This window comes from Myotis daubentonii, chromosome 1 (assembly GCF_963259705.1).
Source record: "Myotis daubentonii chromosome 1, mMyoDau2.1, whole genome shotgun sequence".
Classification (NCBI taxonomy): Eukaryota; Metazoa; Chordata; class Mammalia; order Chiroptera; family Vespertilionidae; genus Myotis; species Myotis daubentonii.
Window position 1 is genome coordinate 73,747,023 of NC_081840.1, and position 18,597 is coordinate 73,765,619.

Consider the following 18,597-nt stretch of genomic DNA (forward strand, 5'->3'; position numbering starts at 1 on the left):
TGAGCACAGGCTATTTGAAGGAGACAGGTGATCCCATCGGCCTCCACGCCATTCCCCACTGCTTTCTGCATCACTCCACCATCCTTTGTGACTTAAGAAGCCAGAATTCTAAAGCAATTCCATTCTATTCCAAAAGAGTCCTGGTTATCCTTCCAACAGACACTGACATTTTCCACACCCTTCAGAGTTAAGGAGCTGGAGGTTGAGAGCATTACAGAGCAAAAGACAATGAGGAGCTGAGTGGGTGGTGAGCACAAAGAACAGGGGGAGCAGAGGCAAATGCTGTGAGGACAAGGACGGCATAGAAAGATAATCCTGAGAGGGGGAGGGGGAGGGGGAGGGGGAGGGGGAGGGGTGGGTGTGAGAGTATGAATGAAGGTGTCAAAGGGATTCTATGATGGAGTATGACATGTAAAGACAGAGAACACAGGCAGACGAGGCAGGTTATCAAGTTTTCAAACATCACTGAGTTTGTAGGAATTCTTCACAGCTCGAACATTTACAAGAGGGCAGCTGGTTTCCGGAGCTGGCTTTAATATAGCTAAGCCAGTCCTCCATGGTCCCCATCGTACGTTCTTCTACCAGTTACAGATTACATGGAATCAGCCTACTGCTAATCTCTTAAGTATTTTTATGTCAATCACTGAGTTGGTTTCTGTGTTCGGGAGGAGGAAGTGGGAAGAAACCTCTTGCTGTCAAAATGGGCTGTGAATACAAGAATGAATGCGCCAGTTGAGCCTCATATAAATCCACATCAATGTTCCTAAAGGGAGAGAAATAGAGCAAAAACAGTTTTCGAGCTTTAGCTTACTGTGGTTTAAAAAGAAGTACCTTTTCCCCCCGATTATTTCAGGAATCGTATGTCTGGAAGATGTACCAAGAAAGGTGTTGGGATTTCTTCCCAGCTGGTGACTGCTTTCGGAAACAATATGAGGATCAGCTTGGATAAGCCTGAATGAAAGAAACTTCTCGAGTCTGGACTGTCAACTTAAAGTGAAATTAAAATCCTTTTACACTTCATATGCAACATTTTTGAAAGGTGACATTTTCTAAATGCCTCCCTTACAACAAGAAATTGTTTGTTAAAAAATGTGTAAAAACAACCCCAAAAAGAAGCCACCAAAAAAAAAAAAAATCTCTGTGATATTTTGGAATTGATTGGACTCTTTGTGCCTAATGGACAAACCCTGTGGGAGATAACCTTTCAAAATGTTAAATCAAGGACTCTAGTTGAATGCCTTCAAGATTTTCAGTTCTAATGTAACGTGTTTGTCAGGGTGGCAGCATTGAGAAAGGGACTAGAAGTATGAAGTCTTGGATGCATAATACATGAAATTTTAAACACTTGAATGCCACAGGACAACATCCACGAGTGACTCATGGTCTGAACTACAAAAAATCATTTTAACTGAAGTCTAATTTTTCCCATGGTACTTACTAGTGAATGTATCCAGAATCAGCTTGAAAAGCTTTAACCAGCTAAAGAAATAGAAACAGAAAAAACACTTTGTCGACAATGAAATATCGATTAAGTGCCTTAAAACCTCTTTAGATATAGCTATGCAAGTTTTTTATGTTTATGTTCTAGATGGACAGTCCCATTAAATAATTGTGTTGATCTTCTGTCTTACTTTAAGAAACTGCACTTGAAGGTTATGCATATAATTTTTTTTTCTCAGTAACAGCTTGTCGACTGCTGTTATTAGAAGAAAAGTACTGTACTGAAAACTCAGAAAAATCTCAATCTTATGCCAAATTGAGTAATGCTTTATGGTCCCTCGTAAGTAGTGGAGCCGCTATGTTTAGGTGAATCTTAAGTAAATTGAAGTGCCCACTGCAATAAAGTGATACGTGCCAACCCGTGGTTCGGCCTCTTGTAATGCACCACCTCTGGATGATTCTACAACCACACTGTGGCTGCTGGGAAAGGGACATGAGACAAACAGCCTAAACCCCTTCACAAAAAGGAAAAACACTCCACAGACCAGCACTGGTTTATTTGGCCAAACACATACCCTGTTGCTTGCTCTCTTCAGCAGCAGCACTTCGCTGTGCTGGAAACAAGCGCCACGTCTCCGCCCTTCCCGAGTCTGAGATGACTAAGTCAGAGAAAAATGCCCCGAGCCTCGTAAATGTATTATTGTGGCTGTTGTCAGACACAGAGGTAGGTGTACACTGTGTGAGCTGATGGAACACACTGGCGCGGGGCAGGCTCATAAACCAGTTGCTCTCATAGACAGCCATGGGCCCGGCCTTACAGGGCAACCCAAACTGGTGTCGGGCACTTTTTTTCTTTCTCTTTTTCTGTTTCTTTCTCTTTTTTTGTTAGGAAATCATACTGTCCAACCAGTCTTCAAGCTCCTCCTCGGTAACATTTTTGGATGTGCTTGGCTGCTCAGGTTCCACAGTCTTTTCTTCCGCCACGGATGCTTTTGCAGGAACTAGGGAAATAAAGGCAATGTTAACAACTTCACGTTAGTCCCAAAATGGAGGGTGACAGCTTCCCTGGGTGCTGTTCCATGATATAATTCAGCCATAATTATTACTTTGCTTACAGCAAGGGGAAACATTCTATTGTTGTCCCTACACCCTAGGAAGATATAATAATATCTAAACAAATTAATAGAGTAGAAATTTGCCCCTCTATTTATTCTCAAGTTGAATTTCACAGTTCACTAGTTTATTAAAAAGACCAACGCTAGGTTTTCTGTGTGCTATTGTAGCAATCCTGGAAGGTATTAAGGCCCTTGAACACAGGATATGCTGGGGCCTTGCCTTGGGCCTCTCTGCATCAGATGAGCCACTGCCTCACGGAACACATACAAACAAGAAAGTGTTGTTCTCTTGTAAAAAACAAGATCAAAACAGTAAAAGGAAAGAAGAGCTGTTTAACTGGGCTATTCAGACAGTGGATTAAAAGGTCCGCTGCCGCACAGCTGAGGGCTACAAATATCTCCAGGCCTGTTTATCGCTCACGTTCAATTCGCAGCCTCAGATTTAACACTGAGATCAGGCAGGTAGCAGCTCTGGGAGCCGCATATCGAGTGAGAGGAATGTTGTCAGAAAGGTCAGCTCTAGGGAAGCGGAGATGTGAGCACAGAAATAGATGTCAGAGGACGCCGCCAGATTGATGTCAGACACCAATGGAGATGTGTGCGGATGGGACACGGGTGAGGCTGTTCTCATAAAAGCACAGAACCAAGAAGATGGAGAGGGAAGAAAATGAAAACCGTACCTTTTTCTTCTTGGGCCACCACCTTCCCATCTTTCTCAGATTCTAGGTCCGGGGACATCTGGTCTGGTAAGATGTTCGCTCCCGCTTTTGCAGGTGCATCTAAATTAAGCAGCAGATCTAATTCTTCTTCCAGATGGTCCGCTGCTGACTGCAGTGGGGAAGCGGGATCCTGGGAGCCCTCTGAGGGGCCTGGTCTTGGGCTAGCTTTACCCAGGGACCCGGGGCAGCCAGCAGGTGATGATTTCAGCTCAGACACGGGCCCCTTTCCTCCAGGCCCCAGGGGCCCTCTTAACTGCATGCCTAGTCCCTTGCCTTCATCGTTTCTCTTTGGTTTCACCTGAGGAAGCTCTAAAGGAAGGGCGGTCTGAAAGAGAAGCATAATAACTGAGTTGAAAATGTGAGTTCTGTACCATTTGCTCAAGCAGAAACAGAAGCTAAGGGAGCCATCAAACTGCCTTAGAATTGGAACAAGAAACAATTCAGACAGGAAGTTCACTAAGGGTCTCTGGTGGGGGCCGTCACAGTACCTCCTTCCGACATGGGGTAAATGCACGCGGGAGACCTCACTGAAACATAACAGGCCTGCACCCCCCACTCAGCTCTGTGCTGAGTCCAAGTTGAAATCAAAAGGGCCATGTCTTCTATCAGGCCTGAAAAATGACAGTACCACAGGGCTACTGAAGGTACACTGAGTCTGTGATGAGAGTTAAAGTTAAACTCTGTAAAAGGACCAAGAAGTAACTAGCAAATCAGGTCTGTTCAATGTACTTGAAAGCACTAATATAAAGGTGAAGAGGTAAATTCACTGAGAAGAAAATACTGACTGACTCTGTATTGAGTCAAAAAATGCCAGACATGAAAGAAAAACACACTATTTTGATTGCATTTGTAAAAAGTCAAAAGGAGGCAAAACTGATCTTTAATATTAGCAGTCAGGACAGTGGTTTTAGGGAAACGCTCAGAGCAGTGGGGAAACAGTGGCTTCAGCAGCGCCGGCAACATTCTGATTCTTGACTTGGATGCCAAGTCCAAGGTAACTACCACCTTTGCATGCACTTTTCTGTCTCTATGTTATAATTTAATAAAAGGTAAAAATATACAGGTGGTTGCAATGCAGAACTAGGCTGGGAACACTGTCCTGCAGGAGGCCTGTGTGACCAGCAGGGCATAGGAGTGGAAAGGTTCAGAATGAAGGTCAGCCACTATTGGCAGCACCATCCCCTATTTGGACACGTAAGCACCCTGAGCAGATCCAATTTGCTAACAACTCTTCAGGCTTCTACGACAGGATGACTACACGCACAAACGTAAATGTTCATACTGTCAGTGTGTGGGACGAAGCCGGGGTGTGGTCCTCTACTCCAGTCCAGGGATTTTGTTTCCGGGGGTCTGGAATTGGGCATCTGGAACTGGTTTTGTTTATTCCCTCCCTGGGGGTTTCCGATGTAGAAACACAGTTGAGAATAACTGCTGTGCATCGTGGCACAGAAAGCGGGGCGGGGGGGTTAAAACAAGGTAGCCTGGGTTTCCGAGTTACTGCAGTTATTATTTACCTTTAGTCTAAGGCCCACCACCAACACATCCTTCGCTTTCAAATGCTCACAACGCTTCCTGTTTCTCTTCTGAGTCTTGGGCCCCATCACCTTCATCTCAGTGGTTCCCTGTGTGTTCCGTTAACCATTCCTCATCGGGACCAAACTAAACATGTCAGAACCCTGAACACCGGGACACCCAGCCTCTCCCAGTCACAACCCCAAATGCACCCCACATTCCTAACAAACAGTGGCTCCCATCAGAGGCCAGTGAAATCCCCTCTACTTCTCTGCCCCTACCTCTCCTCCAGCCCTGAACTGTACTTGCTGCCCTAAATGTGGGACTAGTAAGTGCAATAGAAACAGCATCACATTCAACTGAAGAGCCAAATTAATCATTTTAGCTGCTGGGATTCTATTTAAAATTAGTACTGCCCAAAGTTTCACTTTTTCAAAAAGTCAAGCGAGCCACAATTAAATTCTGAAGCTCCTTATATACAGTCCTTGGGCTTTTCCTCTGAGTCACCACCTTACAGGGATACCTCCCCAATTTCTATTTCCAGCCCTTAATTCTGGACTATAAATTTCTCTCTCTATTTGACTTCTATTTTCACTTTGATATCTCAGAGGCACAAACCCCTAATATCCCAACCTCACCTCCTGGTCCCACCTAGCAGTGTTGCACAAGCTGGAAAAAAATCTAGGATAATTCTCCCCATGTCCTCTTAATTTTTCTTTTGAAGTACCTCTTAGAAAACTCCAATTCCGTGCCACCTCTACCATCATCACCCTTTCCAAGCTACAGCATTATTCGCCTGGACCCATGCGACAGCCTCCTCACTTGCCTCCCCTCATCTCCTCTGCTCCTGTAAGTGCGGATTAACCAATAAACACCCCACCCCACTCCTGTGGCCCCCTGGCCACCCACAGCCGCATGCTCTTGCTAGTGTCAGCAGTAGCAGTGCTGTTAATGCAGATCCTTCTCTAAATTCCAACTCAAATGGCCTTCTACTCTGGGTCTCAGCTTATCTGTCCCTTCCTCAGGAAATCCATTCCTAATCACAGAGAGTAGATCAGGTTCCCTGTTATAAATCCCACAGCACACTGTGCTAACCCTTCTTAGCAGTTATCACAACTTGTACTTTTGTGTGATAATCTGTTTAATACCCACCTTTCCCAATAGATTAAGCCCCACAAGGGCAGGAACTGTGTCTGTCTACTCAACCACTGCATCCTTAGTACCCAACATAAATATTGTACCAGCCAGACTTTATACTTTTACATTTCATTCAACTCTATTACATCTAATTCTTTAAAATGTTTCAGCTATAAAATGTAAAAAAAAAAACACAAAAAAAAACTTAAAAAAATTAACTCATTCTCCCTTAAAACTTTACAAAGTGCTACCTGATACAAAACCCTCAGCTTCACGAAAGGAAGAGCTGAGCCTGAGACATCCTGCCAGGGGTTATTTTTCACTCTTTCTTCTCCTGCCCTAACCCACACCAGCTCGAAGATGCCATCAGGGTTTTTACCTGGACCAATTCAGCAGCAACATTGAGTCGGAGGGAGAGAGGCAGTTCTTGAAGGGCTCGAACCAATGACTCACAGTCCACATAAAATGCTGAATTCTATAAATAAATAAGAAAGATACATAGATCACCCATACACATATGTATTCCTGGTGATGATTACATGTGACCTTCTAGAAATGAAAGAGCAGAAGACACACTTGATATGGTTATGATTCTCATCTCCGCATTCAGATGAGCAGAACCAAACACCACCTTCCTGAGCCACAGCTCGTGCCACCGGAGCAGCAGTGGAAAGTGTGCACCCCACCGTCAGGAACACACGATGACCTGGAACCTGGACACTCTTGGACTTACTGGCAAACAGAAAAATAAGCATTCTGTGGAATCTAAGTGGACCTTCAAATGCAGGTGCTGACCTTCAGGAGAGGGGGAAGAGCTGTCTAGGGGGAAGATGGCGAACCTATGACATGCGAACTCATTTTTTTTGGTTGATTTTTCTTTGTTAAATGGCATTTAAATATATAAAATAAATATCAAAAATATAAGTCTTTGTTTTACTATGGTTGCAAATATCAAAAAATTTGTATATGTGACACGGCACCAGAGTTAAGTTAGGGTTTTTCAAAATGCTGACACGCCGAGCTCAAAAGGTTCGCCATCACTGGTCTAGGCTGTGAGATGGGTTGAGAGGCACGGCCGGAGGCTGAAGGAGCCCGTGAGGTGCCGGCTAACAGGAAAGCAGAGGATGGAAACTCACCCTCTAGCCGGCAGCACGCTGTGTATGGCCAACACCAAAAGCTCCCTCAGACTCCCTTCCCATTCATGCCCATACAGTGACCTCCCAAACTGAGGTATTTGTACAAGCTTCCAGATTGTCACCTGGCTTACCAATAGTATAGCAGCTGCTCTCGGAGCCCTGGCAGCCAAGAGAAGGAAAAACTAGAAGGTGGTTGCAATGACCTCACATGAGAGGCAAACATCACGGACCACCTCCTCTACCAAGGACAGCACAGGTCCAGCTGGAACCACGTCTTATTCTATCATCACTGACTCCAAGTTAGAGAAAATCCAGTGCTGCTCTATCCAGTCTCACCTCGATCCCACCGCAGCAATGTCTCGGGCAGAGGAGTTTGTGATGGAGACAGTCTGGCATTCCTGCTGTGCTCAAGAAGGGCCCCGAAATGAAACCCAGACCCACTCTAACCCTAATCCCCACCTCGGCACTCGGATCAAAAGAAACAAGGTAGCTTTTCAACACCCTGCTGACATTTTCCGAGGATGGCTGGCTCTCAGGGAAGCAAAGCTGGCGCCCCGATTGTGGCCCTAGTCCTGGGAAAAGGAACTTACATTTACATCTAAAACAAGTATTGAGGGAACAGGACGGAGATAAGGAAGCCTGATGAGAAAATGAGGAACTCAGTAGGTGTCAGCCCTTCCTCAGCCCTGAACTCGGCACCCACGTGCTCTGACACACCCAGCATGGCCAAGCTCATGTTTTCCAGTTTGGAGAAACTCTCTCAACCCACTAGCAAGGTGTGATCCTGAATGCTTAACACCTGGGTCAGTCAGCAAATCACAACCTGGAAATCTCACCCTCCCCACAGCCAAGGGGTCTGCAAAGTCACGCAGGTAGACCCCTTTCATTCAGCCTGCAGAGCGAGAGCTAGCCCTCTGCGACCTGTGCTCTCAGCCCTCTGGAGAACTGCTGAGACGTGCTGGGGGCTGGCTAAAAGTATCCAAACTTCCTCTGCCCTCTTTTGCATCAGGTGCAACATGACCGTGAGGCGCTTCATAAACAGTGAGGAGCTGTGAGCCGACCACACAGAGATACGGGGACAGCCCGCTGTGCTTGTGAGCTGCGTTCTGAATGTTGGGCATTTGGCTGTGTTTGCTACTGCAATGTCTCCTTCCCCCACATTTCTGATTCCCACCGTCACCCGAGGCCCAGCTGACACTGTCCCACGTCCATGATGCCGTCAAGACACTTCGAGCCACCACGGCGATTGCTCCTCGTCTCCCTGCAGGAGTCCCAGAGCCAGGAGCCGGCCATCAAGTGCCACTGTAACACTTTCCCCGACGAAGGGCTAAAGCTGACGGCCTTAGATATAAAGTGGGATGATGTAAATTGTGTAAAGCATCAACTTTAAAATAGGCTTAATTTGAATAATAACCATGAATTAGCTTTAAAATAATTCACAGGTCTTTTTGCCTGAAGAGCGCAGTCCCATGCCCACTTGGCCAACTCTGATGGTCACTCGCAGCTGGAGTCACAGCCTGGTCTGCAATGGGGCACCCTGGTATCTCCTCTCCTGCACAGTCCTCGCTGGCAGAGGGGAGCAGCCCGACTCAGACAACCACCCCCAACCCCCACCTCTGCCCTCAGCGTGCACAGAAGTCTGTCTGGGGAGTGAGAATCTAATCCTGCAGCTCCTCTCTGTCCAGGAACCTCATTAGGCTCCGAGTCTCTGTGTAAAGGGACAGTACTTGGTGAGAAAAGAACCTGCTAGAGACTCCACTTTGCAGCTTTAAAAAAAGTCCAAAATTGCTTTCCTTTAGTTCTGCTCTTCTTCTTCCTTTCCGAGAGCAGTCACCATAGTCTTTCCTCGGCCCATCCCACCTTCCTCAGGAGCTGAAGCACTGGCCACATTCGTGTGGGACTCAGGGACCCCAGTCTGGGAAGCTTTCCAGACACACTTTCTCAGCTTTGCTCAGAACCAGAGTCTGGAGGGTGGACCTGGGGGCCTACACCTCTAGAAGGCAGGCTCAGGAACCACTGCCTCTGGCCCAGCCAGCACTCAACACTTGCTCAGGGAAGCTCTGCTGAACAAACAAGTCATTATGTCAACAAAAATAAAAGACAGAATAGGAAAAAAGCATCTATATTTTCACCCAAAGAAGTTCTCCTTCCGCCCTTTCCCTCCACACATGCCCCGCACTGTCCACAGGAAAGACATGAAAATCCCACTCATGGACCCAAGGGGAAACTCCCTATAGTGACGGAGCCAGCACGGCTAAGCACCGACTCTGCTGCCAGGCTACAGTCTCTGTCAGCCTGCCCCTGAGCCACAAAGAAACAAAGGCAAGTCAGCGGGAGGGCGCTGGGTCCCTCTCCTATAAGGATGTCCTCTGGGGACCTAACATGTTGACTCAGTTGGTTGGAGCATCATCCCATGTACCAAAAGGTTGATTCCTGGTCAGTGCACACACTAGTCCCTAGTTGTGACTTCAATCCCCAGTCGGGGCACATGCAGGAGACAACCGATCCATGTTTCTCTCTTGTATCTCTCTCTCCACCTCTCTCCCTTCCTCCTTCCCTCCTTTCCTCTCTCTCAAAATCAATTTAAAAAAAACAAACAAAAAAACACAAAAGGAGTCAAAACATGAGTTGTTTGGTTTTCACCATATTCGTCAATGACCTTAGTTTGTGATTTCAACTTGTCCTAGAACTCTGAACTGTTTCTCAGGTATATGCCCAAAGAGGCTGAAACAAATACAAATATTTTTAATTCCCAACTTTTTGTATAATACATACTCTTTGCAAAGTGACAGGCAGTACTTTTACAGTAACTTCCATCTCCTCAATTTTTATAAGACAATGTCCATCCCAAACAACTAAATACAACACCAGCCCAGACATAAAATGAGCCGCCTACAGTGTGTGTGCTGAGCTGGTAGCAGAATGGGGAGGAGGGTGCCTTACCTCTGGGCTTTGGGTCTGCTGCTCAGCCACCTGTCTGAGGCTGTGGACAGACTGTCTAATTACTGGGGGTCTAATCAGAGTACATGACAAGCCACCAACAATCCTCTGTGCATTTTAAAGGTGTGAAAAATATCTGTTATCTTTCATATGAAAAAATCAGTGAAATCGTGCATGAAAAAAATAAAGTTCCTAAGGAAGAAAACATAGCATGAACATGAACAGCAAGTAAAATATTTGGGCTTTATGGATTCACTGAAAGACATATCTGATATTTGTTCTTATTTTATAGCTTTATTCACCTAATTCTGGAAGAAGAGTTATTTAAAGCTATAAAGTATTTTTCTCAACACCAAAAACAATGTGGGGGGGGGGATTAATTTTCAACCCTCAGAGGAATTTTCAGAAATGGAAAAGAAGAAAGCCCAAATGGCAAAGTAGTCCGCTAAAAATCATGACTCTCAGCTTTCTCCTTTTCAGCCTAGTCTGTGAGCAAGCCACACAGATGGGCAAGTATAAAGGTGAACTCTAGCTCCAAGCACCTGCAAAATGTAAGCTCCCTGAAATTTTTCTGAGCAACTGAGGTAACTGAGACTAAACTGTACATGAATTACTAAAGTTTTTCCTACTTAAAGACTCTAGCTCAACAATAATATCAGAGGTGTTTCCAGTCTTGAAAAGAGCCAGCCCACCACATTCAACACAAACCATCTTACCTGCTTTGGACATGAAGCTTCACCATCCCACTCTTTCTCCTCGGCAAACCGGAACTGTGAGAAGGAGTCCCCTAGAAATATAAAAAACACACAACTTTATGGAAAAGCCCGAGAAAAACACTCAGTTCTCTAAACTCCCCTGGCAGGATGGGATGAAAGTGCCACTTCTGAAGAGCCAACCATCCTGATCTCAGTGGTACAACGGAAGGCTCTGGCTTCCATGTCATTCATTGCACAGCGACCTGTGCATGGTGCGCACGTGAAATATTGTTAGAACCTGCACTTACTGCTCCATTCAGCTCTTAGTAAACCACCATCCTACATGCTCCATGAGAGACAACAAAACAGTTCAGGCCATCGACCCATATTTAGCATATTTCAACAGTTCAGGCCATCGACCCATATTTAGCATATTTCATCTGCTTAAGGCAAGCAAAGAAACTAATATTTATGATTTGGGGTGTGGGCACAGCAGAAAAGGAAGGAGAAAAATAGGACTGAAGGAAAGAAGTCTAGCCTGATCCACAATATGAAACTTAAAATCTTTCTCTGAGGTGAGGTTATGAACCTCTATCATCATGCCAAAAAATCACCTGCTTAGAATGTCAAATGTAAGATGAAACTCAAAAAATGTGTCTTAGATTAGTTAATGTGAATCATGGTACAGTGAACTCTCAGAATAAAGGAAAATGAACATGTAAGATCAGCATAAGCGCATGAAAGATGATCCTGTACAGCGAGCTTATTTTGTATGTGTACTTATTCTATTATTTGCATTAAAAACAGCTGACTTATAAATGAATAATTATTTCTCTGCCTAGCTTTCAGAATCCTCCAAAATGTGGTCCTGCTTCATTAAGCCACTTCCTATGTCTTCAGACTTTCTGCTCCAGAGTCTGCCTTTTTCACATTCCAAACATACTTCATAATCCATTCTATCCTCATTTATTTTTTAATACGTCCCTCTTGTCTGGAGACCCACACATTTCTACCCATTTATATTCTATTTATACTTCAAGAACTCAGATCCAGCTCACTTCCTCCTCGTCTGATACCTCTCAGGTGATTTAACCATATTATTTGTTCTTTATTTCTACATCAAAAGTGGGGAGAGGGAGGAAGAAATGAAGAACTCAAAATTAATGAGACAAAGAAAAATTTAAAGATAAAACCTATACCAACCCCCCAATCCCAAAACATGTGGATCACAACATTAATATTTGACAAGATCAAATTCAAGGCAAAAAGGATCAAGGACAACACTCATTATCATGAAAAAGGGTAAAATCACTGCTCTTAGTCATTGAAAAATCAATTTGATCCATCAAAAATTATGATGTAAGTATATATAATTAATACAATCTTGTATATGGATGTATTTGCATATGTGCATGTTATGTATTGTGATTATACGTGTGTGCTTTATATATATATCTGTGCAACATTAATTTTTTAAAACTACTATATAAAAAGGCCACAAAAACCTCCATAAATCCTAAAAGGTAACAGTCGTACAAATCATATTCACTGGTAATAAACATTTGTACCACACATGGGCAAAGAGTTGACATCTCTTATATAACAAAGAGCTTTTGCAAATCAATCAGAATAAAACCAACTAATAGAAAAACAAGAAAGGGGGTGAGAATAAGAAATATGATGCCCTACCAGGTTTGGCTCAGTGGAAAGAACATTGACCCTGCAGACTGAAGGGGTCCCGGGTTCGGTACCAGTCAAGAGAATATGCCTGGGTTTCGGGCTTGATCCCCAGTAGGGGGCATGCAGGAGGCAGCTGATCAATGATTCTCTCTCATCATTTATGTTTCTATCTCTCTCTCCCTCTCCCATCCTCTCTGAAATCAGTTTAAAAATATATTTTTTTAAAAAGTAGCTAAAAGCTAACAAATTACAAAAAAGAATAGCTAATATATATATATATATATATATATATATATATATATATATATATATATATATATGGATAAATTAAAAATCAATCTGGCTACTTGATATCAAACTATACTACAAGGCTATAATAATAAAAACAGCATGGGGATGGCATAAAAATAGACAATGGAACAAAAGAGAGATCCCAGAAATAAACCCACACTATTTGGCAAATTATTATATGACAAAGGAGAAAAGAACATACAATGGAGTAAAGATAGTCAATTCTATAAATGCTGCTGGGAAATTTGAACATACGTGGAAAGAAGAAAGGAAAGGGAAAGGGAAGGGAAAAGGGAAAGGGGGAGGGAAGGGGAAGGGAAGGGAAAGGAAAGGGAAGGAAAGGGAAAGGAAGGGAAGGGAAAAAGGAAAGGAAAAGGGAAGGAAAAGGGGAAAGGAAGGGAAGGGAAAGAAAGGGAAAGGAAAAAGGTAAGGGAAAAGGGAAGAGGGGAAAGAAGGGGAGGGGAGGGGAGGGGAGGGGAGGGGAGGGGAGGAGAGGAGAGGAGAGGAGAGGAGAGGAGAGGAAGGGAAAGGGAAAGGGAAAGGGAAAGGGAAAGGGAAAGGAAAAGGAAAAGGAAAAGGAAAAGGAAAAGGAAAAGGAAAAAGAGAAGGAAAAGGGGAAAGGAAGGGAAAGAAAAAGGGAAAGGAAGGGAAAGAAAAAGGGAAGGAAAGGAAAAGGAAAGGAAAAGGGAAGGAAAGGAAAAGGGAAGGAAAAGGGAAGGGAAGGGAAGGGAAGGGAAGGGAAGGGGAGGGGAGGGGAGGGGAGGGGAGGGGAGGGGAGGGGAGGGGAGGGGAGGGGAGGGGAGGGAATAAAAGAAAGAAACTATACCACCTTTTTACACCATATACAAAAACAGACTCAAAATGAAAGACTTAAATGTAAGACATAAAACTCCTAGAAGAAAATATAGGCAGTATAATCTCTGACATTTCTCTTAGCAATATTTTTCTGATATATCTCCTCAGGCAAACAAAAGAAAAATAAACAAGTTGGACTAAATGAAATTAAAAAGATTCTGTAGAGCAAAGGACACCATCAACAAAAGGAAAAAAAAAAACCCTACTGAATGGGAGAGAATATTCACCAATGAATGATACAGCTGATAAGGGGTTAATATCCAAAATTTCTAAAAAACCCAAACTATTCAACATGAAAAAAATCCAATTACAAATGGGCAGCCAACCTGAATAGACACTTCTCCAAAGAGGGCATACAGATGACCAACAGACTTGTGAAAAGATGCTCAACATCACTAATCATCAGAGAAATGCAAGTTAAAACCAGTGAGATATCACCTCCCACGTGACAGAATGACTGTCATCAATAAACCAATAAACAACAAAGTAAAAATGTGTAGAAAGAGAACCCTCAGGCACTGTTGGTAGAAAGGCAGACTGGCGCAGCCACTATGAAAAACAGTACTGAGGTTCCTCAAAAAATTCAAAATGGAACTGCTGTATGACCTAGCAATTCCACTTCTGAGAATATATCCAAAGAGACCCAAAACATTAATTTGAAAAGATATATGCACCCTATGTTCACTGTAGCATTATTTACAGTAGCCAAGATCTGAAAGCAACCCAAGTGCCCAAAAATAGATCAGTAGATAAAAAGGTTATGGTACCTATATACAATGGAATATTACTCGGCCATAAAAAAGAAGAAAAAAAGAATTATATCTTTTTTTGAAACAACATGGATAGACATAGAGGGCATTATGCTAAGTCTCACAGAGAAAGACAAATACTAGTTCACTTATATGTGGAATCATAAAGAATAAAATAAACAAAATAGAAACAGACTCATAGATACAGAAAGCAGACTGATGGGTGCCAGGGGGCAGGAGGGTTGTGAGATTGTGCAAAAAAGATAAAGGAATTGAGAAGTATAAACCGGTAGTTACAAAAGAGTCACAGGATGTAAAGTACAGGATAGGGACTACAATCAGTAATTCTGTAATAACTCTGTATGGGGCCAGCTTGGTTCTCGAAATATTGAGGGGGGAACACTTCGTAAAGTTATGATTGTCTAACAACTATAGAGTCCACCTGAAACTAATACATATAATAACGAATATAAACTGTAATCAAAAAATAAGTTTTATAAAGAAATTGAAAATGGCAAAATCAAAGGTATTCTTTTGAAAAATCAATCCAGTATATTTTTAAAACTTAACCAAATAGCTGAATAGCTTATTTTTGGCATTCCTGAACTTCTGTATTATAAATGATCCTATGATTACACAAATTACTATAATGTGTAATCAGCAATGCCAACAGTTCATTTAATATCTGAATATTTACTTTCCAATACAGGTAAGATTCCAACAATGGCTAAATAGCTTATTGCAAACTAATCTCCTTGCTAAGAACTAAGAACCCTGGGCCAAAAAAAAAGAAATAATCTGCAGACATTAGAGAGCTACCATAGCAGTGAGGACGTAAGGGACAAAGGTCTAGAGAGAGAAGAAAAGCACAAGGAGGTAAGTCTATTATTTAGAACTGCTTTTTCCTTTGAGGCATTTGTTAATTTCCAAAGAGGGGGAGGGATGGAGGGTGCTGAGAGACTGAAAAACTGAGCATAAAATAACGACCAGGGAGGTTGTGAAGCTGCAGAGACCTTCTGCCAGTCTTGTGGCATTGGGAGAACAAAGACTGCAGTTGAGGGCCTATGAAAGAGAAATAGTCTTAAAAAAAATCAGGGCTTTCACATGTGGGACCCCTGACAACTACATCTTAGAACAGGGACAACATAGGAATAGGCCAGCCCCACAAAGTCTGAGGCAAATCCGTGTATCAGATCAATCTCTGATTCTGCCTATAAGAAGCAAAAATCCTTTTTAGAAGAAAATGACAGAGCCTAAAATTACCTCTACAATCTTTTATACACTGTGTCCAAAATTCATTAAAAATCATCAGGCTTATCAAGAGATGAGACTGAGATAATAAAAAAAAAAACTAAGAGAAAGGAAAATACACAAGATATTGGAGTTATCAGACTTGGATTTTGCGATTTTGCAATGTGAAAATTTCAAGACTAGGAAAAACTACAAAATCACACACACACACACACACACACACACACAACAGTCATGAAGTCATCTTCAATTCATGTAAAATATACACATAAAAAAAACCACAGGAAAAACAGCTTTGAGGAAAATGAGATACCTAAAACACATTTGATTACAGTTACCAAACTTCAAAACAACATAACTTAAAACCCCAATAAAGCATAAAGTGGCTACTTTGAAAAATAAGCTTATTAAAATGACTACTGAGGAATGGCAACCCCTCTAACCCTCACTGAATATGAAGGGGTTCACACTTATCAAAATGATGAATCCTAGGATTAAGAGTGCTTCCAGAAAACGTTACCGAAATTCTTCCTGAATTTTATCACGACCTGCACGAAAGCGACGGCAGCGTTACCAAATGTGCCATCCCATGTGTTGCACATCACACATGTGCACATGCAGAGACAACTGGAGACATTCGTGCAGTGACACAGCACAGTACATTAGCAGTGATTCGATTCTGCTCCTGCTGTATTCCCCTGCTGAGAGCGCCTGGTCTCTCACTAACGGTGTCGCCAGCTGAATAAGGACGGAATGGAAACCGGTGGAGGACAGTGACAGCCAGCTATTGTGGACAATGGAACAAATGATGAAGGGAGCGTGCCTTGGGAGTCATAAGCATTCAAAGTTGTGGAAACACTCACCAGCTGTATGTTCAGAGAGTAATTACAGCACAGTGGACTGACCAGGACTAAGAATCATTAAAGGAGTACAGCACTCCCTCTTCTTCAGCCAAAGACTAATTTCACTTCTAAGAGGCCGTGGAACTCATACAACGTCCTCAAACGACATGGAGGAGCAGCGAGTGCCTGTTAGACAGGCTGCTGGAACAAAGCAACAAAAACCCCAGACTCTTCCATTTTGCAGATAAGAATACCAAAGTAGCAGGTCTACTAAATCCAATGATAGCTTATTGAAAACAAAATTTGTTCACTAGAATATGCTTTGAAAAAGTGAAACTGATGTACCTTGAGAGTTCACATTTTTTTTACATAATAAAAAGTCTCACATAATTCTATTCCAGTCACAATGCTGAGGTTGGTGTGCATGCAATGAAATCTGAGGTGCAGGTGACATTGAAACAATTTTGTTATAATTTGAAAGTCAATTACATTGCTCTAAAGCCACATTTCTAGAGGCAAAATTAATGACAGATTTTTTTCAATCTATTGTGTGAAGCAGCAAAAATGTTGGACAATTAGCCATGTGGGATGGCAGCAATCTTACATATGCTTCTGAAATTACTCTGAACAAATGTTTCAAGAAGTGCGCAATGCTTAAATTTCTGGAATTCCTTCAATGAAACTCATGATCAGCAAACAAATCTCCAATCTAGGGTTTAATGAAGAGATAAGTCTTTACCTGGTCGATAACCTGCTCTTTATCTAGTTACCGTTAAATAGAGGACAAATTTAACTGCTAAGTTCCACCACCAACACTCCATCCTGGCAAAGCTAGCCAAACATCTCGCTCCTCTACCCACCTCAGCTGAAAGCCACCATTTATTTAGCATCCCATATGTACAGTAGAGTGACTGTGGGGACAAGGCAGTGATAAGAAATGAGAATACCTGCACATCATCAAAATTAAATCTGGCTACCAAAAACTATTATAAAAAAAATTCAATAGCCCTGGCTGGTTTGGCCCAGTGGATAGAGCGTCAGCCTGTGGGCTGAAGGGTCCCAGATTCAATTCCGGTCAAGAGCACATGCATGTGTTGTGGGCTCGATCTCCAGTAGGGGGCACGCAGGAGGCAGCCAATCAATGATTCTCTCTCATCATTGATATTTCTCTCTCTCTCCCCGCTCTCCCTTTCTCTCTGAAATCAATAAAAATATATATTTTTTAAAAATTTCAACAGGTTTATTCAATTTTCAGTTGTTTTTCTTGTATTTTGGAAGTCCATTCTACAACAGTAATATTTCACTTTAGCTTCAGCTAAATATGATTTAACACCACCATTTGGTCAAAGTGTGTATTTGGTGTGCCTCAAATTTTTTTTTTTTATTAAATCTTTATTGTTCAGATTATTACATTTGTTCCTCTTTTTCCCCCCCATAGCTCCCCTCCACCCAGTTCCCACCCCACCCTCTGCCCTTACCCCCCCCACTGTCCTCATCCATAGGTGCACAATTTTTGTCCAGTCTCTTCCCGCATCTCCCACACCCCTTTCCCCACCAAGAATAGTGAGTCCATTCCCTTTCTATGTCCCTGATTGTATGATAATCACCAGTTCATTCTGTTCATCAGATTATTTATTCACTTGATTCTTAGATTCACTTGTTGATAGATGCATATTTGTTGTTCATAATTAGTATCTTTACCTTTTTCTTCTTCTTCCTCTTCTTAAAGGATACCTTTCAGCATTTCATATAATACTGGTGTGGTGGTGATGAACTCCTTTAGCTTTTCCTTATCTGTGAAGCTCTTTATCTGACCTTCAATTCTGAATGATAGCTTTGCTGGATAAAGTTGTAGGTTCTTGGCATTCATCACTTTGAATATTTCTTGCCACTCCCTTCTGGCCTGCAAAGTTTCTGTTGAGAAATCAGCTGACAGTCGTATGGGTACTCCCTTGTAGGTAACTGCCTTTCTTTCTCTTGCTGCTTTTAAGATTCTCTCTTTGTCTTTTGCTCTTGGCATTTTAATTATGACGTGTCTTGGTCTGGTCCTCTTTGGATTCCTTTTGTTTGGGGTTCTCCGTGCTTCGTGGACTTGTAAGTCTATTTCTTTCACCAGGTAAGGGAAGTTTTCTGTCATTATTTCTTCAAATAGGTTTTCAATATCTTGCTCTCTCTCTCATCTTCTGGCACCCCTATACTTCTGATGTTGGTACTCTTGAAGCTGTCCCAGAGGCT

At 42.6% G+C, this 18,597-nt stretch overlaps 2 protein-coding genes across 2 annotated transcripts in view; one reads left to right on the plus strand and one right to left on the minus strand.

Moving 5' to 3' along the window:
- Positions 1-1,858, plus strand: part of RYR3 (ryanodine receptor 3) — a 546,057-nt gene extending 544,199 nt beyond the window's left edge. Inside the window, 1 exon segment of the mRNA XM_059705681.1 lies at positions 854-1,858. Coding sequence (XP_059561664.1) covers positions 854-949 — 96 coding nt within the window. The 3' untranslated portion in view covers positions 950-1,858.
- Positions 1,859-1,976: 118 nt separating this feature from the next.
- AVEN (apoptosis and caspase activation inhibitor) overlaps positions 1,977-18,597 on the minus strand; it is a 176,259-nt gene continuing 159,638 nt past the window's right edge. The window contains exons 3-6 of the mRNA XM_059705638.1: positions 10,716-10,786; positions 6,303-6,398; positions 3,236-3,599; positions 1,977-2,441 (exon numbers count right to left, since the gene is read on the minus strand). Coding sequence (XP_059561621.1) covers positions 2,326-2,441; positions 3,236-3,599; positions 6,303-6,398; positions 10,716-10,786 — 647 coding nt within the window. The 3' untranslated portion in view covers positions 1,977-2,325. The remainder of the gene's footprint in view (positions 2,442-3,235; positions 3,600-6,302; positions 6,399-10,715; positions 10,787-18,597) is intronic.